Source organism: Theropithecus gelada, chromosome 1, assembly GCF_003255815.1.
Source record: "Theropithecus gelada isolate Dixy chromosome 1, Tgel_1.0, whole genome shotgun sequence".
NCBI classification, from domain to species: domain Eukaryota; kingdom Metazoa; phylum Chordata; class Mammalia; order Primates; family Cercopithecidae; genus Theropithecus; species Theropithecus gelada.
In genome coordinates, this window is record NC_037668.1 from 21,548,686 (window position 1) to 21,570,987 (window position 22,302).

At 53.5% G+C, this 22,302-nt stretch overlaps 3 protein-coding genes across 3 annotated transcripts in view; 2 read left to right on the forward strand and 1 right to left on the reverse strand.

Moving 5' to 3' along the window:
* Positions 1-9,338, forward strand: RAB25 (RAB25, member RAS oncogene family). The gene is made up of 5 exons (XM_025388051.1): positions 1-293; positions 5,021-5,216; positions 6,995-7,188; positions 8,501-8,581; positions 8,984-9,338. The coding sequence occupies exons 1-5, from the start codon at positions 251-253 to the stop codon at positions 9,109-9,111; spliced, it is 642 nt and encodes a 213-aa protein (XP_025243836.1). The 5' UTR covers positions 1-250; the 3' UTR covers positions 9,112-9,338.
* Positions 9,339-10,873: 1,535 nt separating this feature from the next.
* On the reverse strand, positions 10,874-20,892 carry MEX3A (mex-3 RNA binding family member A). Its single transcript, XM_025388026.1, has 2 exons — positions 20,427-20,892; positions 10,874-16,550 (listed from the first exon to the last, which is right to left on the reverse strand). Exons 1-2 carry the CDS (start codon positions 20,878-20,880, stop codon positions 15,442-15,444), a joined length of 1,563 nt encoding a protein of 520 aa, XP_025243811.1. The 5' UTR covers positions 20,881-20,892; the 3' UTR covers positions 10,874-15,441.
* Positions 20,893-21,559: 667 nt separating this feature from the next.
* Positions 21,560-22,302, forward strand: part of LMNA (lamin A/C) — a 62,199-nt gene continuing 61,456 nt past the window's right edge. Inside the window, exon 1 of the mRNA XM_025371023.1 lies at positions 21,560-22,038. Within this exon, the coding sequence (XP_025226808.1) occupies positions 21,681-22,038 (358 nt within the window). The 5' untranslated portion in view covers positions 21,560-21,680. The remainder of the gene's footprint in view (positions 22,039-22,302) is intronic.

The window sequence follows — 22,302 nt, forward strand, 5'->3', positions numbered from 1 at the left end:
CTCTTCCTGTTCTCAGCTTCCGTCCTCTCAGCTTCCTTACAGCACCCCCACCTGCCAGAGCTAATCCTCCCTCGGCCCTGCCTAACCTTGAGTTGGCCCCCTATCCCTCTGGCTGCAGAAGTCCCCTTACCCCTAATGAGAGGAGGGGCAGGACCAGATCTTTTGAGAGCTGAGGGTTGAGGGTATTGAGCCAACACAGACTTGTCATCTCTACCCCTGAAGACACCTGCACCCTCCATGCGGAGCCAAGATGGGGAATGGAACTGAGGAAGATTATAACTTTGTCTTCAAGGGTGAGTTGGGTTCCCTGAAGCAAGAGGAAGCCTGAGAGACCCAGAAAGAGATTGATAGAGCCAGAGAGGGCCCCATCCTGGGACTCCTCATTCCTTCAGAAAGAAAGCTGTAGGGAGTGGGGGAGGGCCTGGTTGCAGGGGCAAAAGTCAGGGAGCTTCTGAGTATGCTCTACTTGGTGAATAATGACGTTGATCCCTCCTTAAGAGTGCTGAGTTAGGCTCCTCTGCCCTGTTCCTAATAGAAACCCAAATCCCTAGTGTCAGCCAGGGCAGCACAAGAGATGGAGGTCAGACTTCAGAAAGGACTTCCCTCTTTTTTTTTTCTTTTTGAGATGGAGTCTTGCTCTGTCCCCCAGGCTGGAGTGCAGTGGCATGATCTCGGCTCACTGCAACCTCCGCCTCCCAGGTTCAAGCGATTTCTGCCTCAGCCTCCCAAGTAGCTGGGAATACAGGCGCCTGCCACCATGCCCGGCTTATTTTTGTATTTTTAGTAGAGACAGGGTTTCACCATTTTGGCCAGGATGGTCTGGAACTCCTGACCTCATGATCTGCCCGCCTTGGCCTCCCAAAGTGCTAGGATTACAGGCATGAACCACCGCACCCGGCCAGGACTTCTCTCTTGAGAAGAAAGGGAAACCAGCAGACAAGAGGAAGAAAGTCATCTTTTCTGGGCAGGTGTACAGGGAAGAAGAGAAAGGAGAGACCTATCCCATTATAGGGTGGGGCAATAAATACATAGGGAAGACAGAAAATATCATGAATTTGCCACAGAGTCTGATAGAATCCAGAGGAGTCCTAGGGTTGTAGCCTCGTCTGCCTGTCCCTTGGCCGACTCACTGGATCTGCATACCAGGCACTGGGCTCAACTTGGCTGTCCCTGGAAGCAAGCATGTATCTTTCTAGCCCCTGTTTTTGGTCCCTTTGCTGTTTCCCAGCCCCACCTTCATACTTCCTTTAGGGCAGGGTGGACTCTACAGCCACCCTACCCCGCTGCCTCTCCCAACCTCAGCCGGGCCCTCCCTTGAGCTGGGACTCTCACTCCAGCACCCGCCCTGGATCTGGGGAACCTGTACTACTGGCATCTTTTTCAGGAAGGAAAGGGTTAGCAATAGTCTGGGGCAATAATATGAGGAACTACCATTTATTGAGCATTTACTATATACCAGCCACTACCTCATTCATACCATAACAATCCCCAAAAGTCATCTTTTATTTTGAGGGGCAGTGTAACATGGTCAGGAGCCAGACTGGGTTCAGATCTCAGCCCTGCCACTTACAAGTATTGCGGGTTGGTCAGCCGGGCGCGGTGGCTTACACTTGTAATCCTAGCACTTTGGGAGGCTGAGGCGGCAGGATCACTTAAGGTCTGGAGTTCCAGACCAGCCTGGCCAACATGGGGAAACCCTGTCTCTACTAAAAATTAAAAAATTATCTGAGTGTGGTGGCACGTGCCCATAATCCCAGCTACTCGGGAGGCTGAGACAGGAGAATTGCTTGAACCCAGGAGGCGGAGGTTGCAGTGAGCCGAGATTGTGCCACTGCACTGCAGCCTGGGCAACAGAGCAAGACTCTGTCTTTTAAAAAAAAAAAAAGTATTGAGGGTTGGGGTCCCTAGAAGCAGACGCTGAGAAGTTGGGGTGTTCAATGTTTGTTTGTTTGTTTTTTGAGACGTAGTCTCGCTCTGTTGCCCAGGCTGGAGTGCAGTGGAGTGATCTCTGCTCACTGTAACCTCCACCTCCCTGCAACCTTCGCTTCTTGGATTCAAGGGATTCTCCTGCCTCAGCCTCCTGAGTAGCTAGGACTACAAGTGTGCACCACCACGCCCAGCTAATTTTTGTATTTTTAGTAGAGATGGGGTTTCATCATGTTGGCCAGGATGGTCTCAATCTCTTGACCTTGTGATCCGCCCTCCTAGGCCTCCCAAAGTGCTGGGATTACAGGCATGAGCCACCGCGCCCAGCTCAATGTTTTTTTATGAATCAGCACCTGTGAAAGGAAGGGAGAGGAAACATAATTGGGCAGAGGGAGAAGTTAAACAGCAACACAGGCTCGACAAAACCTGGGTCAACGGCAGGGAGCTCTGTGATTGCCTCACCTTGCTTGAGCACTGGGTGTAGGCTGCCCAGAAAAGGCATGACTTCCAGTGAGGCGGCTGTCTGCACCAGAGGCAGATGCTGAAGGAGCTGACAGCTGGAGCCTGTCTGCAGCCTGCACTCCCTGCAGCTTGGGGGCAAGTCCTTCCTTGAAGGCTAATCTGGCCAGCACATCTCTGTGTTTACAACAGGAGCCCTGTTATCTTGGGCAAGTCATTTGACCTCCAAAGCGCCTTGTCTGTAAAAACAGGGAAAATAGTAATGGGATTCATGGCATTGTTATGAGGATTAAATGAGGTAATATGTGTAAAGCTTTTAAGGACACTGCCTGGCACATAGTAAGCATTCAGTACACTGTAAACATGAACCATTAGTATCTCCACTTTACAACTGAGGCTTAGAGGCAAAGTAGTTTACAAAAGGCCACAAAGTCTGACTTCAATGCCCTTGCCCTAACCACCTTTGGGGTATGAAGCTAGGGCTGAGAGCCCACCCACTGAGAGGGATGGGATGGGGATGTGCCCAGTAGGGGAGAGGCAGGAACACACACACACATACACACACACACACACATCCTCTTACCAACGCATATCCAATATTACTTCCAGCTTTTCCATACTGTCTTACACAAATAAGGAATGTTTAGATATACATTTTTTTTTCTTTTTTTTGAGACGGAGTCTCGCTCTGTCGCCCAGGCTGGAGTGCAGTGGCCAGATCTCAGCTCACTGCTAGCTCCGCCTCCCGGGTTCACGCCATTCTCCGGCCTCAGCCTCCCGAGTAGCTGGGACTACAGGCGCCCGCCACCTCGCCCGGCTAGTTTTTTGTATTTCTTAATAGAGACGGGGTTTCACCGTGTTAGCCAGGATGGTCTCGATCTCCTGACCTCGTGATCCGCCCGTCTCGGCCTCCCAAAGTGCTGGGATTACAGGCTTGAGCCACCGCGCCCGGCCTAGATATACATTTTTTTATTTTTATTTTTTGAGACACAATTTCACTGTCACCCAGGCTGGAGTGCAGTGATGCCATCACAGCTCATTGTAGCCACAACCTACAGGGCTCAAACAATCCTTCCACCTCAGCCTCTTGAGTAGCTGGGACTACATGCACTTGCCACCGCACTTGGCTAATTTTTTTTTTTTCTGTCTTTCTTTCTTTTTTTGAGTCGGGGTTTCACTCTGTCACCCAGGCTGGAGTGCAGTGGCACAAACTTGGCTCACTGCAACCTCCACCCCCCGGGCTCAAGCAATCCTCCCACCTCAGCCTCCCAAGTAGCTGAGACTACAGGCACATGCCACCATGCCTGGCTAATTTTTGTATTTTTTGTAGAGATGGGGTTTCACCATGTTACCCAGGCTGGTCTCAAACTCGTGGGCTCAAGAGATCCTCCTGCCTTGGCCTCCCAAAGTGCTGAGATTACAGGTGTGAACCTCCACACCCAGCCAAGAAACTTTTAAAGTTGGAGGAGGCCTTTATAGGTTATATAAGCAAGGAAACAGACTGAGAAAAGGTGAGTCACTTGTTCAAGGTCACACAGTTAGTTAGAAGCTGAGCAGGGACCAGAGCCCACAGTATGTGGCTCCCAGTCCTTGGGTGCCAGCCTGCCTTTCCAGAACCACTCCGGGTGGCCTCCTCTAATTCTGTGTGCTCAGCTCAGTGCCAGTGCAATTTGTGGGCTATACTTACATCAGCCCCCTACACTCTACCCCAGCCCCCAGCTCATCCACAGTGGGTAAGACTGGGCCCTGGATGCTGCCCACCAGACTAAAGGGTCTTCATGGCCCCTCCAGTGAATCCTTTGTCTCTGAAAACCCAAAGGCAAAAACTCTGGCCTGCTAAGAACAATCGTACCAGTCATGATTTTTACGCTTACTATATCCTGGGCAACATCTCACTTACTTCCTACAACAACCCTTAAGGTAGATACTAATGTCTTTCCCATTTTTCACATGAAAAGGACAGCTCAGAGAGGTTAAATAACTTGCTGAAGGACACATAGCTGGTCTAACACCCAGTCCCATGCTCTTAACCATGCGGGACTGCCCCTCCTTAGGGACAACTGGAACCTAACTTCTTACACACACATGAGCACACATGCCTTCCTTTCACCCACAGATGTGTCAACTGCCAAACTTTCTCCTTACCCACACTTCGATTCACACCTCTGTTCATTATGCAAACACACACACCAAACCTCCCACTTGTCCTCCTGGCTCATACATATAGAGACAAGCACAATGTTCTCATACTCCTAGTCCTAGTCCAGAACTGTGCACCCCCCGACCTCCAACCATCCCTGTCCATATTCACACACAACAGTAATGTCTCCGCATGACACTCATAAACAGCCCACAGATGTCACTCCCTCACTAGAGATGCAGGCTGACTCTGCAACCATATCTCAACAGACCAGGCTATAACCCGTCAAGCCCCTTTGTTTTAAACTCTTGGCTTTTCTGCCCACCGGGACAGATGCACTATGCTGAATTGCAGACTCCAGTCTCACAGGAGACTCCATTCCCTAATCTTTTTTCTGAGCTCAGTTCCCTTTTTCTGCTGGGCAGACCCTGCAAGCTCAGGTGGGCTTGGAGCTGCTCTACCCCATGCTCAGCCCTTATCTCTCCACTCCTTCAGTGGTGCTGATCGGCGAATCAGGTGTGGGGAAGACCAATCTACTCTCCCGATTCACGCGCAATGAGTTCAGCCACGACAGCCGCACCACCATCGGGGTTGAGTTCTCCACCCGCACTGTGATGTTGGGCACCGCTGCTGTCAAGGCTCAGATCTGGGACACAGCTGGCCTGGAGCGGTACCGAGCCATCACCTCGGCGTGAGCCCGGGCCTGGGGGGCTGCTGGGTAGTGGGAGTTCTGGGGAAGTCAAGGAACACTTCTGGAGGAGAAGTTGGGGTGGAGGAGGCAAGGGGGCTCAGCAGTGGGCTCTGGGTGGTGGGGGTGGAGATCACAGAAGATAAAAGGTACTGTAAACAGAACCAGCACAAGCCAGGATATAGTAACACTGACTAGTACTACTAAAAGCAGGAATCATTGCCACTTACTAAGCCTTTGCTATGTGCCCAGGAAGGGACAAGGCACTTTACATTTGGCATTTTATGTAACCCTTAAAGTACCACAAGAGTAAAGTGCTATAATTAATTAATTTCTGTATAAATACAAGCAAGGTGAAATCAGGGTGGAACTGGGATGGGGGCAAGCTGCACGGATCGAGAGCGCCCCCTCACTTCCGCACAATGCTCTGCACTTGGCAACTTTCATCTAACCACAGATGGCCAAAAGCTGAACCTGCCATCTGCATTTTATGAAGACTCAGAGGACACATAGGAGGTTAGGCCTCCTGACACCACATCCAAAGTGACTCTTAGGCCGGGTGTGTTGGCTCACATCTGTAATCCCAGCACTTTGGGAGGCCAAGGTGGGTGGATTGCTTGAGCTCATGAATTCGAGACCAGCCTGGGCAACATGGCGAAATCCTGTCTCTACCAAAAATATAAAAAATTAGCTGGGCTTGGTGGTGCGTACCCGTAGTCCCAGATACTCGGGAAGCTAAGGCGGGAGGATGGCTTGAACCTGGGAGGCAGAAGTTGCAGTGAGCCGAAATCGCCCCACTGCACTCCACCCTGGGTGACAAAGCGATACTGTGTCTCAAGAAAAAAGTGTCAGCTGAGCACGGCAGCTCACACCTGTAATTCCAGCACTTTGGGAGGCTGAGGCGGGCAGATCACAAGGTTAGGAGTTCGAGACCAGCCTGGCCAACATAGTGAAACCCCCATCTCTACTAAAAATACAAAAATTAGTCAGGTGTGGTGGTAGGTGCAGTGATGCCTTGAATGGTCTGGCCAGGGACTGCTGCAAGAGGTAGGCATTCAGCTAATCCTAGAAAGATGGCCACAGGAGAGAAGAGGCCACTGTTGAGGAGCCATGTGAGGAAGATCTTGAAGATGGCAGAGTTGGCAAAAGCCCAGATGTGCATTGGTGAAGAGTAGGGGCTAAAATCAGGAGGAGGACCCGAGAAAGTAGAGGGGCTGGCTATGAGGGAGCCAATGGAGATTTTAGAGCAGGGAGGTGAAACTTTTTTATGTAGTCAGTCAGTTGAGACAAATTTTCACTCGTTGCCCAGGCTAGAGTGCAATGGAGAGATCTCAGGTCACCGCAACCTCCGCCTCCTGGATTCAAGCAATTCTCCTGCCTCAGCCTCCCGAGTAGCTGGGATTACAAGCGTGCACCACCATGCCCGGCTAATTTTTGTATTTTTAGTAGAGATGGGGTTTCTCCATGTTGGTTAGGCTAGTCTCAAACTCCTGACCTCAGGTGATCCACCCGCCTCGGCCTCCCAAAGTGCTGGGATTACAGGCGTGAGCCACCATGCCCGGCCGAGGGAGGTGAAACTTTAGAGGCTCCAAGACTAGTGTCCCTGGAAGGCAGAGGAGCCTTGGGCTGCTCTGTTGGGTTTTGGGCCCCTGGCCTCAAGTTTCTGTATTTCCTGATCTCTAGTACTCTGATCCCGGGTGTTCCAGCTTGATGGCTCTGCTCTGATGCTGGGTCCAATGCCCCTGATCGTATCTCTGTCCATCCTTCTCATTCCCACCCAGGTACTATCGTGGTGCAGTGGGGGCCCTCCTGGTGTTTGACCTAACCAAGCACCAGACCTATGCTGTGGTAGAGCGATGGCTGAAGGAGCTCTATGACCATGCTGAAGCCACGATCGTCGTCATGCTCGTGGGTAACAAGAGTGACCTCAGCCAGGCCCGGGAAGTGCCCACTGAGGAGGCCCGAATGTTCGCTGGTGAGAGCCTGCCACTACCCAGGCTGACTCCTCCAGGCTTACCCCACCTTCCCCTTGCAGCCTCCCAGGCCCTGCCCCCACCCATAGAGCCCCAAGCCTGGCGTTCCTCCATACAGTCCTCTACCTCATCCCCTCTTATCAGCATTTCCCAGCACTTCCCCTTTGGGACCCTGTGTCTCCCATGATGTCCCACCACTTGCCCTGAGATTGTCTTTATTGATTTTTTTTTTTTTTTTGAGACCGGGTCTCCATCTGTTGCCCAGGCTAGAGTGCAGTGGTGTGATCTCGGCTCACTGCAACCTCTGCCTCTTGGGTTCAGTCATTCTCTTTTTTTTTTTGAGACGGAGTCTCGCTCTGTCACCCAGGCTGGAGTGCAGTGGCCGGATCTCAGCTCACTGCAAGCTCCGCCTCCCAGGTTCACGCCATTCTCCTGCCTCAGCCTCCAGAGTAGCTGGGACTACAGGCGCCCACCACCTCGCCCGGCTAGTTTTTTGTATTTTTTAGTAGAGACGGGGTTTCACCGTGTTAGCCAGGATGGTCTCGATCTCCTGACCTTGTGATCCGCCCGTCTCGGCCTCCCAAAGTGCTGGGATTACAGGCTTGAGCCACCGCGCCTGGCCGGGTTCAGTCATTCTCATGCCTCAGCCTCCTGAGTAGCTGAGACTACAGGCATGTGCCACGACACCTGGCTAATTTTTGTATTTTTAATAGAGATGGGGGTTTCACCATTTTGGCCAGGCTGGTCTCGAACTCCTGACCTCAGGTGATCCACCTGCCTTGGCCTACCAAAGTTCTGGGATTACAGGCGTGAGCCACCGCGCCCGACTTGGATTCAGTTTTCTAAATGAACCTACCTCATAAGTTGTTTTAAGGATTAAATGGGCCGGGCGCAGTGGCTCAAGCCTGTAATCCCAGCACTTTGGGAGGCCGAGATGGGCGGATCACGAGGTCAGAAGATCGAGACCATCCTGGCTAACACGGTGAAACCCCGTCTCTACTAAAAAAAATACAAAAAACTAGCCGGGCGAGGTGGCGGGCACCTGTAGTCCCAGCTACTCGGGAGGTTGAGGCAGGATAATGGCTTGAACCCGGGAGGTGGAGCTTGCAGTGAGCTGAGATCCGGCCACTGCACTCCAGCCTGGGTGACAGAGCGAGACTCTGCCTCAAAAAAAAAAAAAAAAAAAAAAAGGATTAAATGATCTGCTACATGCCAAGAGTTTAGCACATGGCAAATGTATACAGCAAACATTAATACTATTATTATTATTGCCTTTGACTCCCACAATTAACGGTGTGTTTCCCTTCCTGGCAGAAAACAATGGACTGCTGTTCCTGGAGACCTCAGCCCTGGACTCTACCAATGTTGAGCTCGCCTTTGAGACTGTCCTGAAAGGTTAGAGCCTACCTTTATTCTGCACCCCTATTCCATCCCCATGGCTTCTGCAGGCAGCAGTAGGAATGCACTCAGGCCTCACCCCAGCTAATTTCTCAGCTCCTCTGTGGGTCCTGGCACCACTGCCTGTCCCCTTCAGTCCCTCCCCAGTGCCTCCCACTCAACCTGGAGCTCAGGGAAGGAACAGGCCACACTCCCCATGGGGCTGACTCTTGGTTCCTTCTCCACCCAAGTAAGTAGAAGGGACCCCAATGTCCACACTTCATTTCCTTCCTGCAAAACCTCCAGCAAGTGTAGCCACCCCCATGCTCAGAAGGGGCATGCAGTATGTGTGGAGGGTGGGGGAGGAGGGAGCATGGGCTCTAAATCTTCTGGCCTGATCACTGCCCCCTGCCCTCCCAGAGATCTTTGCGAAGGTGTCCAAGCAGAGACAGAACAGCATCCGGACCAATGCCATCACTCTGGGCAGTGCCCAGGCTGGGCAGGAGCCTGGCCCCAGGGAGAAGAGGGCCTGTTGCATCAGCCTCTGACCTTGGCCAGAACCACCCTGCCCCCACTGGCTTTTTGGTGCCTCTTGTCCCCACTTCAGCCCCAGGACCTTTCCTAGCCCTTTGGTTCCAAATATCAGACTGTTCCCTGTTCACAGCACCCCCAGGGTCTTAAGGTCTTCATGCCCTATCACAATACCTCTTTTATCTGTCCACCCCTCACAGACTAGGACCCTCAAATAAAGCTGTTTTATATCAATGCCTGGTCATTCTGCTGCCTCCCGTCTGTTCTTCCCTTTTCTCCTTGTCTGCACCTCCCCTTCAACTTTGGCCCCTCCTCTGAGTCCCTGATCCCCTTCCTCTATCCTCCCCACAATACCTACTGCCCCTCAGGGCCAGCTGCCTCTGGAGTTCTGTGGTCTGGGGATGGTGCCAAGGGGATGGGAGGTGCCTGCCCTTCCCTCTGCCAACCCCCAGGGCAGGTGGGGGAGGGAGGAGAGCATGGAGGGGAGGGGGTATCAGGAAGGCGAGACAAAGGAAACCATCGGCGGGCACCATCTGGTGCCGAGGGCCCTGGTGCCAAGAACTGAGGTCACTGCAATGCCAGGGGCAAGGGGAGGAGGCAGCGGGAGATACAAGGGAGAAGAGGGGGTCAGGGCCCGTCCTGTAGGTGTGTACTGGGGAAGGGGTTTTTAAGCCTGAGAGGTGGAAGGTCCAAGTCCTCCATCCAGTCTTTTTTTTTTTTTTTGAGATGGAGTCTCACTCTGTCGCCCAGGCTGGGGTGCAGTGGTGCAATCTCGGCTCACTGAAACCTCCACCTCTCGGGTTCAAGCAGTTCTCCCTGCCTCAGCCTCTTGAGTATCTGGGATTACAGGTGCCCACCACCACACTTGGCTAATTTTTGTATTTTTAGTAGAGACGGGGTTTCGCCATGTTGGCCAGGCTGCTCTCAAACTCCTGATCCCAGATGATCCGCCTGCCTTGGCCTCCTAAAGTGCTGGGATTACAAGCTTGAGCCATCGAGCCCAGCCCATCCAGTCTTCTTCCTGATCCCAAAGAAGAGGGATGGATTGAATCTGGTGGGGTAAATGGGGAGGGTCCCTGTCTCTTGGCTCTCTGCCCCCTTTCCATAGAGCCTAGGAGATGGCTGTCCAGGTAGCATCTCTGTCTCTGCCTCACCTTCCCCTGTTCTTTTTTTTTTTTTAAGACGGAGTCTCACTCTGTTGCCCAGGCTGGAGTGCAGTGGCGTGATCTCAGCTCACTGCAACTTCCGCCTCCTGGATTCAAGTGATTCTCTTGCCTCAGCCTCCGAGTAGCTGGGAGTATAGGCACGTATTACCATGCCCAGCTAATTTTTTGTGTTTTGGCAGAGACAGGGTCTCGCTATGTTGCCCAGGCCGGTCCTGAACTCCTGGCCTTAAGTGATCCATCCACCTCGGCCTCCCAGAGTTCTGGGATTACAGGCATGAGCCACTGCACCCAGTCATGAGCCACTGCACCCAGTCACCTTCCCCTGTTCTTCAGGTCAGGGTGGAACAAGGCCTGACTGCACCTCCAAAGAAGAGAAGGGAGTAAATGGAGAGAAAAGGCAGGGGATTAAGAGCTTGAAGACTCAAGCAGAGCTATGGAGAGCTAAGAGGGGGAACTTAAGGGTGGCAAGGAACTCTGGAGACATCCACTACTCACAGGTGTGTAGGGAGCCCAAAGCCACACTAGAGGAAACCCCAAGCTGCAATCCCCACCCAGATCCTCCCACTCACCCCAAGATGGCACAGACTCATATGCTGAGAACAAAGACAGAGCCTTAAGTAATAGTACTTTTAATAAAATTAAGTTCTTAATAGCACATTTAATACATTAACCCTCCCCCTTCTTGGTTTCTCTGCATTTTGTGCAACATCACTTTGACTTGACTATTCTTGGGTCTGTTTTATTTCCCGCTTTTATTTTGCTTTTGAAATCTTTTTCCTTGGTGGATTTGTATGTGTCTTCACTAGATGCCTCAAATTAAGTCTGACCACAATCCTACTCTACTTTCTACAGTGGAGAGACCATCCTCCCTGCCCCAGGGCTGTCTCCACCCACCCCACCCTTCCCCACCCGCACCCTCGAGTGGGGAAGGGGAAGCCCTCCCCACCCCAGACGCTACCATCCCAAACTAGCGGGGTTTCTAGGACAAAAAGAGCAGGGGGAATCTGTCCCTAGGTGGGGCAAGAAGAGTAAACTGGGGAGAGGGAGATGTGTTTGGGGTCTAGGGCCAGGGAGGGGCATGGCAGAGTCATTGGTGTAATGAATGAAGCAGGCTCCTCCTGCCAAAAGGAGAGCCAAGGGGCCTCTCCATCCCCTTGGATAGGAGGGGAAGGCCCAGTGATTGCAAGCTGGGGTTGGTAGAAAGCAAGTGCTTTAAAAATGTTGATTTCTCACATGCAGAAGCCAAGTCCCCCAGTTTTGTGTGGGGAGGGCAGTGTGTTCCCAGGCCAGGGCACAGTGGATGACCACTACCTGAACACTTATAGATGGAGGTGAACTGGAGCAGAGGGTTAAGGTTGGGGTCACCCAAAGTCCCTGTGCCTTTCCCTTGCCTCTGTGCCCATGGGGATGCCTTTCTCCCAGGCCTTGAAGGACAATGTCTCCACTCCACTCCGTGGGAAGTCCCTCTTGGAATCTAACTTTTATGAGACAAGAAAGCACTTTGCAAGTAGGTGAAGAACCAGTCAGCTTTAAAGAACAATTATTGAGATTGTTACCGCCACTGCTGCCATGGAGGTCAAAGCTAAGTGGAAAGCTGGTTGGGAACAGGGGTAGGGGACTGATCCCCTCAGTGCTCTTGAAGCTCTGAAGGTGAGAAGCGTGTGTGCATGTGTGTCTGTTTGTGGAATGACTTCCCAGGCTCTTAAATCAATCTGTAGAGAAGTGGACCGAGGTCACACTTCAAGAAGGACTTCCTCAGCTAGGCCTGGGGGAAGCATGCATGGGAGGGTTTGAGCTGGGAGCCCCAGGGGAGGACATACCACATTGGAGTATGGGCTGCCCAGGTACTAGGGGTGCAGGTGAATGTGCTTGGCCTCCTCTGCTGCCCTCAGCCCAGCCCGTCTTATTGAGATGATCAGTGTGCATCCTTTCCAAGACCCTGGGAAACGAACCCCTCATTTCTTTGTCCTACAATTTAAAAATCCAAGGATTCTCAGAATCAACCCCAGCAGACTGGAAGCTCCCAATCTTCAGCTAGTAACCTGCTCCAACCCTGATATCTGAAGATGGGGTAACTCAGGGTGGACTCAGCCACTTCCCTCCTCTATTTATCTTTTCCTTACGACTTGTATACATTCTACTGGACCCAGGGGCCCTCAATGCTACTAAACTTTAAGCTATCTGAATATTGTCTACTAAGTAACTAGTAATTGTTTCTTTCTCTCTCTAGGATTATATGAAATAAATTTGAATTATTATTATTAATAATTATTATTTTGTAGTATTCTTTTCTTTTAAACCCCTCGGTTTCTCTTTTTCTTCTCTTTCTCGTTTTTGGTTAAAAAAAAAAATCTAGATCTCTTAAATCTCACACATCTCTGAGGGTTCCTATAGGCCTGCTAGGCCTCAATTCTGGATTTCCCCTCCTCACTTGCCCTGGAACAGGGCAGGGGAAAGTGGTGGGGGACACCCCAGGATCCTCAGTCCTTAGTCCTACAGCTTCTTCCTTTCTTGTTAATCCCTTTCTTTGTTTGGCTCTGCCGGCTCCCCTGAGGGGGAGGGGGAGAGGGGAGGAGGAGTCCATGGAGTGAAATCCAATCTACTGGAAGGGCCCCAGGAGGGACCGGGTTCCCCCAGCTCCTCTCTCCACCATTCATCCCAGGATGCTCCCCCAAGAAAAGCAAATGACATTCCTCCCCAAAAAAAAGTGGGGGAAAAAAGCAACGTAAACCCAAACATATATTAAAAACACTTTTTTTTTTTAAGATTTAACTCTGAATACAAATGTATTTTTTCTTCTTCTCTCCCTACATATATTCTAAACCTTCTAAAGTTTTTTTATTTTTTTAAGGATCACTTTATCATAAAATAAAATATCCTTTTCATATAATAAATTACCTAATAAAAAGTCTTTTTTTTTCATATTAGCCCAGGTTCTTTGCTACATTTATATGGTAATAAACGCCTTTATTAAAATAGAATATTAAATTATAAAGAACTGCTTTTTTTTTTTTTTTTTTTTTTTTTTTTTTTTTTTTGCTATTTTTGTTTTCTCTCCTCTGTGTTGGTCGCCTGTCTCGCTCCCTCTCATGCTCTCTTTCTCTCCTCTATTTTGTCTCACTATGTGTGTTTTGTGTTTGTTTCTAGGTTTGGCTCAGTTGGTAAGGGTGGGATTGAATTTGCTGAGCCCCCTAGTGTAACAGTCTTCTGCCTTTGTGGGTAAAGAGTGGAGAGGGGGAGGGGGATCGACAGACAGACATCCCTTCTTCCCACCCCCCTCCCCACCTGCCCCCGGCAACCGAGGGTGCCCATTTGGTTTGGTTTCTATTGTACAGACATCTCAGGATGGCTCACATAGGCGGGAAGGAGGGAAGTTGTCACAGGGCAGTTTTCTTGGCTGTGACCTCCTTCCCCTCCCCTCCCTGGCTGGTGTTCTGGAGGGGAAGGCTGTGGAGAGGTGTTAATTCTCGACAGGAGGAAGGAGAGGAGGAAATCCCCTCTGCACCTCCACCTGCTCCATCCAGGAAGAATGGGACTCTGGAGCTTTAAGTGCTCGGGCGATCACTCAGAACAGTCCCACCCCATTATTTACAAGGATCTCCTGGGACTCCCATCCCTCCATCCTCTCTTGGCCCGGCCAGCGGAACCAGGAGGGTGGAGAGCTGGTGGCAGCCCCAAATGAGCATGAGGGAAGCAGCAAAGGGGGTGCAAGGCCTGTAACAATATGTGATTCTCAGAATGGGCCCTGCTGCCCCCCAATCCTGCTTTGCCCCAGGCTGACCCCTCTCTGAAGACCTGGCTTCTCCTCAACCACATCGGGTGGGACACAGACTCCATGATTTGCATGGAGGATTCAAGCTAATAAGGATTCAAGCTAATAAGGATTCAATAAAGGTTCAGGTCAGGTTGAGAGGGGTGCAGGGAGTTGGGCACTGCATGGGAAGAGCAGCTCTTTCCTCCACCAGTCTCTCCTCCTGCCTCATGCCCTTTCCTGCTCCTTTAAATAGCAGACACACTACTCTGGCGCCCCCACTTCCACAACCAGAATATCCAGCCCAAGAACTACTCCCTAAATATAATGCCCATAGGTGATGAAGGTAGGGGTTTGACCCTTTACCCCAGTATTAGTCCCCTCCTCACATTTTCACTGAGAATGGGGATACATTCCATTAAGAATTTGAGATGTTTCTTTGGAGGAGTTGGGGAGAGGGCCTCTAGATGCCTGAAGAGGAATGGAGGGACCAATCAAATATTCCTCCCCCTACTTCTCCCCAGGAGGATGGTGTCCCCAAAGCTGGGCTGGAAGGGGTAGGGGCAAGGGGAAGGGAAGAAAGACAAAGATAAGGAACAGAGCTGGGAGTGACAGCCACCAAAAGAAAGCAAAGCAAAGAGCTGGAGGGAAAGGAAAGAATTGAGGAAAGGGGAGATCCCAAAGGAAGGGAAGAGAGTGAAGGGGGGAGGGGCGGGGGCAGAGAGGAGCACCCCTCTCCAGATTCCTCTAGCCCAGCTTTGTGGGGACAGATGGCTTCTGAGCCTTTCAGCCATAGAAACGATTGACATGCTTCTCTCCCCCAACCCCTAGAAGATCTACGCAACTTCTGATAGGGCTCCAAGTCCCTTACACCGCTGGAAACTGATGACAGTTTCACAAACAGGATATGGGGGTGGGGTGGGGGGTAAAGGGTCATGCTAGGAGGTCGGAGGTCAGGACCAGAGGGCTTAGGGATTGGAAACAGCACCTCTAGATACAGGTGGTAATTCTCCCTCTCCCTTTTACCCACCCCCTCCTCGCAAGAAGGGGTGGAGTGACACACAGCGGGGGAGGTGAGCAGAGGGCGTCAGAATGCCTTAGGTCAGAATGCCTTAGCGGCCACCTCTCCTCTGGCAAAACAAAAGTTTCTCTTAGCTGCTTCCAGATTTAAGGGTGTGTTGAGGTATCAGAGTTGTAACTCTAGTAAAATTTTCAGTCTGGCCCCCTCCCAATCTTTCCAGGACAGGGTGACCAGAGGCTCTGAAAGTGGCCCACCCTCCAGCCACCACTGCCTCCCTCCCCCCTTCCCCAGCGAGCGAGTATCTCTAAGCACCTTGCCCCTCAAATCACCGCTTTCCAAAAGGCCTTAGTGGAAAACAGGTCCAGGGTGGGCCCCGTGGAGTGGGCCCCAGAGGCATGGGGCACGGGGCTTAGGAGAATATTCGGATGGCTTGCGTGGCTGTGATGTGGCAGACAGGACACTCTGGGTCCGTCCTCTCGCAGATGCGTACTGCACACTCCATGCAGAACAGGTTGTGTCCGCAGGGCACAAGGGCAGCAGTCACTTCGCTCTCAAAGCAGACCATGCAATCCCGCCCGCCGCCGGGGCTCCGCAGGCCGCCTCCACCAAGTTTAGAGAAGCCCTGGAGCGACTCTCCCGGGGGGCGCCTCGGGAGTCCGGCCAGCTCGGGTCCCGCGGAAGTGGCAGGGGAGCGGTGTGCGCCCGGGGGCCCAGCGCGGGCCTTGGCGGAAGAGGAGGAGGAGGAGGAGGCCGAGGAGAAGAGCACGGAGGTGGGCGTGGCGTTCTCCTGGCCCGCCCACAGCGGGGGGCTAGTCTCCGCCACGCCGTAGTACACATCCTGCTTGCCCACGCCATAGCCGGGAAAGAGGTACCCGCCGTAGCCAAAGTCCCCGCCCTGCTCACCCAGGCGTGGGGCCTCAAAGCCAGAGTCCACTCCGCACTCGCCGATGCAGCCCAGGCTGTTCTGCCGGAAGGTGGAGAGGGGCTTGCAGCCAGGCGGGTGCACCCGCCAAGCGTCGGAGTAGCGGCTATCGAGTGCAGCGTCGGGGCTCCCCGCCAGGAAGTCGTTTTCATTGTTGTACTCGAGGATCTTGCCAGTGCGCACCGCGATGTGCGTCTCGATCTCCTCGCGCGCACGCTCCACGTTGCCTGGGGCACCCGTGATCTCGAACACGGGGTCGCGGTCACGGCTTGGTGTGATAATGTATGTGTTGGTTTGCTGCTGGATGCGCTTGATGGTTGCCCCTTTGGGGCCCACCACCAGCCCCACCACGCGGTAGGGCACCCGCACACGGATGGTCACCTGGCCAGGCAGGGCAGGAGCTACGCCAAAGGCGGCACCTGACTTGTTGCGGGAGGCACGGATCATGGAGAAGTGCTCCGCTGCTGAGATGATTTCCCGCCGGGCGGTGGCCACGTCCTCCCGCCGCCCTGTCACCATGAACACTGGTTCCTCGCCTCTCACCGGAGTCTTGATGTAGGTGTTGGTCTTGGCCCTCAAGGCCTTAATCTTGCAGCCTGGGATAGGGCGGGGAAGGAGGGAGACAAAGAATCGCACACAGCAAGGTTTGTGCTGGGACCAATAAATTCCTGATCCTCACCCAAATACCTAGCCTCCCAGGAACCCTTCAGTCTACCCCTTGAAATGCCCACTGCTGCACACACAGTCCACCCTGACTTGAAGAACCCATTTATCAGATCTCAGATGTACCTAATGTCTCTAGCAGCCACAGATTTCAAAATGTACTAACTTTCCCTGAGTTCCATTCAGGGCCCTCCAAATTCATTCACTCCTTAAAACCCCCAAATAATCACTGACCCTCCCAGACAAGGTGGTAACTCAAATCCATTCACAAACTACACTCCTTTCCCCCAACATTTGCTCTTCCTTCAATTTCTCTACTGATGCCTGGCTGCTCACAAACTTCCAAATCACTTAATCACCCCCCACATCTGTCACTGACCCTGATGTTTCCACAGAACCCCAATGTGCTCAGTAATCTCACAATCTACTCATGTGACCCTTGATCATTAAAAGTGTCCTCCAAACTACCCAGGGACCACTGAAGTCTATCTGCTCTATGACTGCCCCACATGCCTTCCACTCAGTAGTTTCTCTCAGTGGGCCTCAAATTCATTGTGAGTTTGCAGCAGCGATTAGGGTGTGGGGGACTGGGAAGGGTCTGAGAATCATAATTTCAAGGAGGAAAGGAGGAGTATGGAAATAAAGAAACTTCTGTGTGAGGGAACAGTGCCCAACCCCGTGTCACTCTTGTCCCCCTGTACCCTGGGGGCAAGAGAACTGAGCTGGGCTGGGGCTGAGTAGGGTGAGGGAGAGGTATTTTGGATCCACACTCCTGCTTTGAAGTAGGAGTGAGTTAAAGCCGGGAGGTTAGGGAAAGGTAGGAAGAGAAAGAAGAAAAATGAGACAAAGAGAGACAAAGAGGGAGAAGGCTAGAGAGAAAAGTAAGGGCTAATGTTTCTAAAAGCTGCTGACCTGGGGTCTGAACAAGTCCCTCTCCTCCTTACCTACCTTCCTCTTTCCTGCTCCTACCTTCACACAGAGCTTCCAAGACTCATGCCCTTTTGGGAAGCACATGTCACGTGTGTGAGTTCGCACACATGTACCTAAGAGATGCGCCTTTATCTAAATAATACTTATTTAGATAAAATCTAATGTATACTTTTATACACCTCTTTCATACACACATCAAGTCCCTGTGTTTCGGCCTTTCATACATCCCACTGTCCATCCTCATCCTCCCCAGCACACAAACAGCACATTCCTATACACACCCACACCCACGACTTTCAACCCCATTCACATATAGACCCACTCACACCCTTCTCTGAGCACAATTCACTGTTACCTTTTTCTCTGCAACCGAAACCAAGTGGTCCTACTTTTCTGCCTGTGCCCCAACCCTCCAACCTGAGACCTGAGGTGAGCTCATTTTTTACTCCTTCCTCCACTCCAGATGGCTGCTGCTTCAATGCTGGCAGATTGGGGGGTGGGGGAGAGAGAGTAGGTTGGGGCCCCTCCCCTCACTTTTTTTTTTTTTTTTTTTTGAGACAGAGTCTTGCTCTGTCACACAAGCTGGAGTGCAGTGACATGATCTCAGCTCACTGCAACCTCCGCCTCCTGGGTTCAAGCGATTCTCCTGCCTCAGCCTCCTGAGTAGCTGGGATTACAGGCACCTGCCACCACACCCGGATAATTTTTTGTATTTTTAGTAGAGATGGGGGTTTCACCATGTTGGCCAGGCTGGTCTTGAACTCCTGACCTCAGGTGATCCACCCGCCTCGGCCTCCAAAGTGCTGGAATTACAGGTGTGAGCCACCACACTCTGCCCCCTCCCCTCACTTTTAAAAGACCTTAAGAAGGAGAATTTGCTTGTTCCCTCTTGTCTTCAGACCTCTTGGCAGTTAAGAAGTCCTACCTGTTGTCCAGCCCACATCCTTGCTGCTTTAATGTCAGTAAATGATTGTTCTATTTTCGAGGTATGGAGGGTCGAAAAACAGTGAACTCCCCTCTCCTACCATTTCTACTCACATATCGTTTGATGGGCACCTGGGTTCTGGCTCTAAGTTTTGGGTCCAAAAACTTAAATGAGAGCTAAGTATCTTTAGCAGTTGGGGTTGGGGTGAGGAGGACAGGCCAAGACATCCCAGTAAGAAGAAACGCTAGAGGCCTGGAGGTGCAAAACTGGTGGTGGGTCTTTTCCTGGGTTCTGCAACCTTGAAGAAGCATCTCTTGAAGGGAAGTCCTACTGGGCTTCACCTTCCTAGAGGTCAAACAGAGGAGCACTAATACTGCAGCAGGAGGAGGGAGGTTAGACAAGAGGGAGGACTTCCATATACTTGACTGAGGGGCAGGCTTATCTTTTGTGAATAAAAAATCCCCTTACTTTTATGAGGGACAAGCCCATCTGATGCGGAGGCAGAAAAGGAAAGAATGACTCCATTAAATTCCGGGGCCTCCCAAGACCACCCCCACACCCAAGAAAAGGTAGCAATGTCCATCCCCACCCAATTCCAGGGCTTTGGATCCCCAATTTCTGACAAGAGGAAATCCAACTTTCTAAATCAGAAATCTCAAGAGATGGAGTGCCCCAGGGGAATGAGGGCTGTGCAGGGGAGTGGCATCTTCCCCTCCTCCATTCTGGATCTCTCGGTGAAATCCCCCTAACCCCCAGCACTCCCAGTGGATGAGGTGGGATGTGGAGTAGGGGCCCCCCTGGCCCGCCTCTCCTTTTCCTCCGCCAGAAGCCGGCCTCCTCCCGCACTCCCAGCCGGAATGCAGCTCCTCTATTGTTCCCCACTGTGGGACAGCTCCTCCCCCACTCCTCCCCCACCCCACACCTCCCCAGCCCAGCCTCTTTGCAATTTCCAAATCCCGCCCCCCCCCCACTCTCCTTGGAGAAGCCAGGAGAGGGAAGGGTCCCCAAGATCCCGTCTGCTCAATTTGGACCTTCACCAACACCCCCACCCACCCACCCAGGGATGCTGAAGCAGCAGAGGGTGTGGTACCAGACATACTACGCTGGATTAATTCTGCACCCCCTCCCAACAGACCCAGACACATGCCCTCCACCAAATTTCCAGGTGAAGGTTTCTTGCCCCCCAGCATTCCCCCTCCTGCCCTGTCCTACTCTTTCACTACCAGAGACCCCTCTCTAGGCCTCTGGCCCAAGGCCGTGGCCAGCCCAGAACAAAAGCCAGAGAGGGAAGAGGAGAGGTCCAAGCCAGGACGTAGCACTTCCTTGGAGACACCCCTTCCAAAACCCCAGAGACAGTCCAACTTTGGTGTGTGGGTGACCACAGGACCCCCTCCTCTCAGCAGCCCCCCTCACCGCCTCTTCCCAGGCTGGGACCCTCCCCTGGGCCACACCCCCTTCCATTCCTACACTCAGCCCAACAAAGAGACAGATACTCAGTCTGGCTTCGAGGGCCAGGTCTCCCCCAAAGTCTGTAACTGCAGGCGGCTGGGGGCCCCAGGGGTGCCCCCTCCCCAACGTAGGAGCAGATATCAGAGTACAGGCTTCTGAGTAACTCTTTGCACATTCCGTCAGTTTTTCTGGTTAGGAGTGGACACCCCCTCCGGACAGCCTCCCTGGATTGGGAGACCGATCCCCTCCCCTTTCCCTCTTCCAGTGTGAGGATATTTCTTTGTCTAAGGGCAGAGCTCTGGGGGAGGAAAGATCTGGAGAACCGTCCCGACTAGGGGTAGCTGGGAACTTTGTGGCACTTGGAAATCAGGGTAGGGGGCGGGTCTCTCTTTGTGGGGAAGGGACAGAGCCGGAGGCGGGCAAGAAGGGAAGAAATGAACTTTCCGCGCTAGGGACGGAGTGCCCCCACTACAGTCCCTCTCAGTGGTCCCGGCGCCCCGCTTACCTTGCCTGCCCACGATCTCGGCCACGTGCTCGGAGGTGGGCACCGGAACACACTCCGTGGTGTTGCTGCTGCCCTTCAGGCGCAGCTCGGCCTCTTTGTAGAGAGCGCAGAGCTTGGCGTCGCTCGCCCCTTTGGGGGCGGTGGGGGGCTGGGGCGTCTGCGCCGCGGGGGCCGCCGTCGGGGCGGCCGGGGGCGCCGCGGGCGGCGGCGGCGGGGCCGGCTGCGGGGGGGCGGCCGGCTGCGCGGGGGCGCCGCCCCCCCCACCTCCCCCGTCCTCGCCCGCCGTGGGGGCGGGGGGCTCCCCCAAACCCAGGAGGCAGAGTTGATCGAGAGCCAGCTGAAGGGCGCGCTCGTCTTCCAGCAGCCCTCGGTCCTTAGCGCTTCCCCCGAAACATCCTAGTTCTCCAAAGCCCCCATTTCTTTCCATTATTCCAGATACCACTAGACTAGGCATGGCGAAACAAAAGCTGGGGGAGAGAGAGAGGGAGAGAGAGAGAGAGAGGTGGTGGAAGGGAAAAGAGGAGAGAGGAGGGGAGGGGAGAGGAGAGGAGGGGGTGTGTGGGGAGGGGGGAACAAAGAACTGGGGAGGGGGGAAGAAAGCGAGATAGAAAGATAGACCCTCCCCCTAAGCCCCCCTCCCCAAACACCCTGTAACCCGACTCCCCTCGCCCCAGCCCCCGGGGTGGGGGTGGGGGGAAAGAGAAGCAAAACCAAGAAAGCAGATCTCCTCTCCTCTCCGGGGGTGACGGGGGGCGGGGGGCTGCAGGATCTCTGCCCCCACCCCTCCCGCCTCGGACCTGGGAGTCTCTAGCCCCCGCCGTCCAGGCGCCCCCGTTAGGCTCCCGCACCGAGCCCCAGTCCGGGAGCGGCGCTCAGTGGCCCCCAATAGAGCCCAGCCCCTTCCAGCGCTCAAACTCTTTTGTTTTAAATGAACTGGATGGAGCAGCATGGAACTGACGGGAGGGGGGCGCGCCGGGGGCGCCCGGGGCATGCCGGGAGTTGTAGTTTCCCGCCCTTGGGGGCGCGGGGACAAATTCCTTGACCCGAGGATAGTGCCCTTCGGTCTTTCTTCGCAGCTCCCGGGCAAGCTAGGGGTGGGATGGAAGTCGAGGTCCCTAATTTTGTAAGGGGAGGGTGCGGAGAGAAGGGATAGTATGCGGAAACGGAGCGGCTTTGAAGCTGGCTAACGCCGCGCGCCCCCTCCCAGGACCCGCTCCTTCCCCGCGCCGGCCGGTCCTGGGGGCCCGCTTTTTTATGGAAATGAGGGGGGGGCGGGGAGCTGTCCCCGCTCGCTCACTGCGGCTTTCTCTCCCGCTCCCCTCTCCCCCCTCCCTGCCGCGCTCCCTCTCCGCTTCCCCCTCCCGCTCTCCCAGAGTCGATCCCGGAGCCCGGCCGCGGGGAAAGGTTCTCGGCCGAGAAGACAAAGCCCGCAGCAGCGATGAGGGGAGAGCTGGGCTCTGCGCATTGTGGGGGCCAGGAAGGGGTGCCAGGCTGGGGCTGCAACCCCCTGGCAAAGGATGGGGTCCCCTCATCCCTAAGCAGCAAGCCATCTCCCCTCGTCCGCCCCCCGCCCCCCCCCAGTCTCGGAGATCTCAGAGGCACCGACTGGGAGGTGAGTTAGTTCACGTCCTTCTGCTCGGTGGAGGGGGTCGGGAGGGCGGTGGAGTGATGAGGTGCGGAGGTTGACAGAGTGGAGGGATAGAAGTGGGGGGATAGAAGTGGGAGTCGGACGGAGAGTGGGGAGGCAGGAAAAGTCTTAAAGGCCTGGGGTGACTTAACCGTTTGGGGTGAGGGCCTTGAGCTTTGGGTGTGACAGAAGGAGGGAGGAGAGACCAGGATGGACTGGGAACCCAGACTTCCTTCAGGCCTGGGCTGT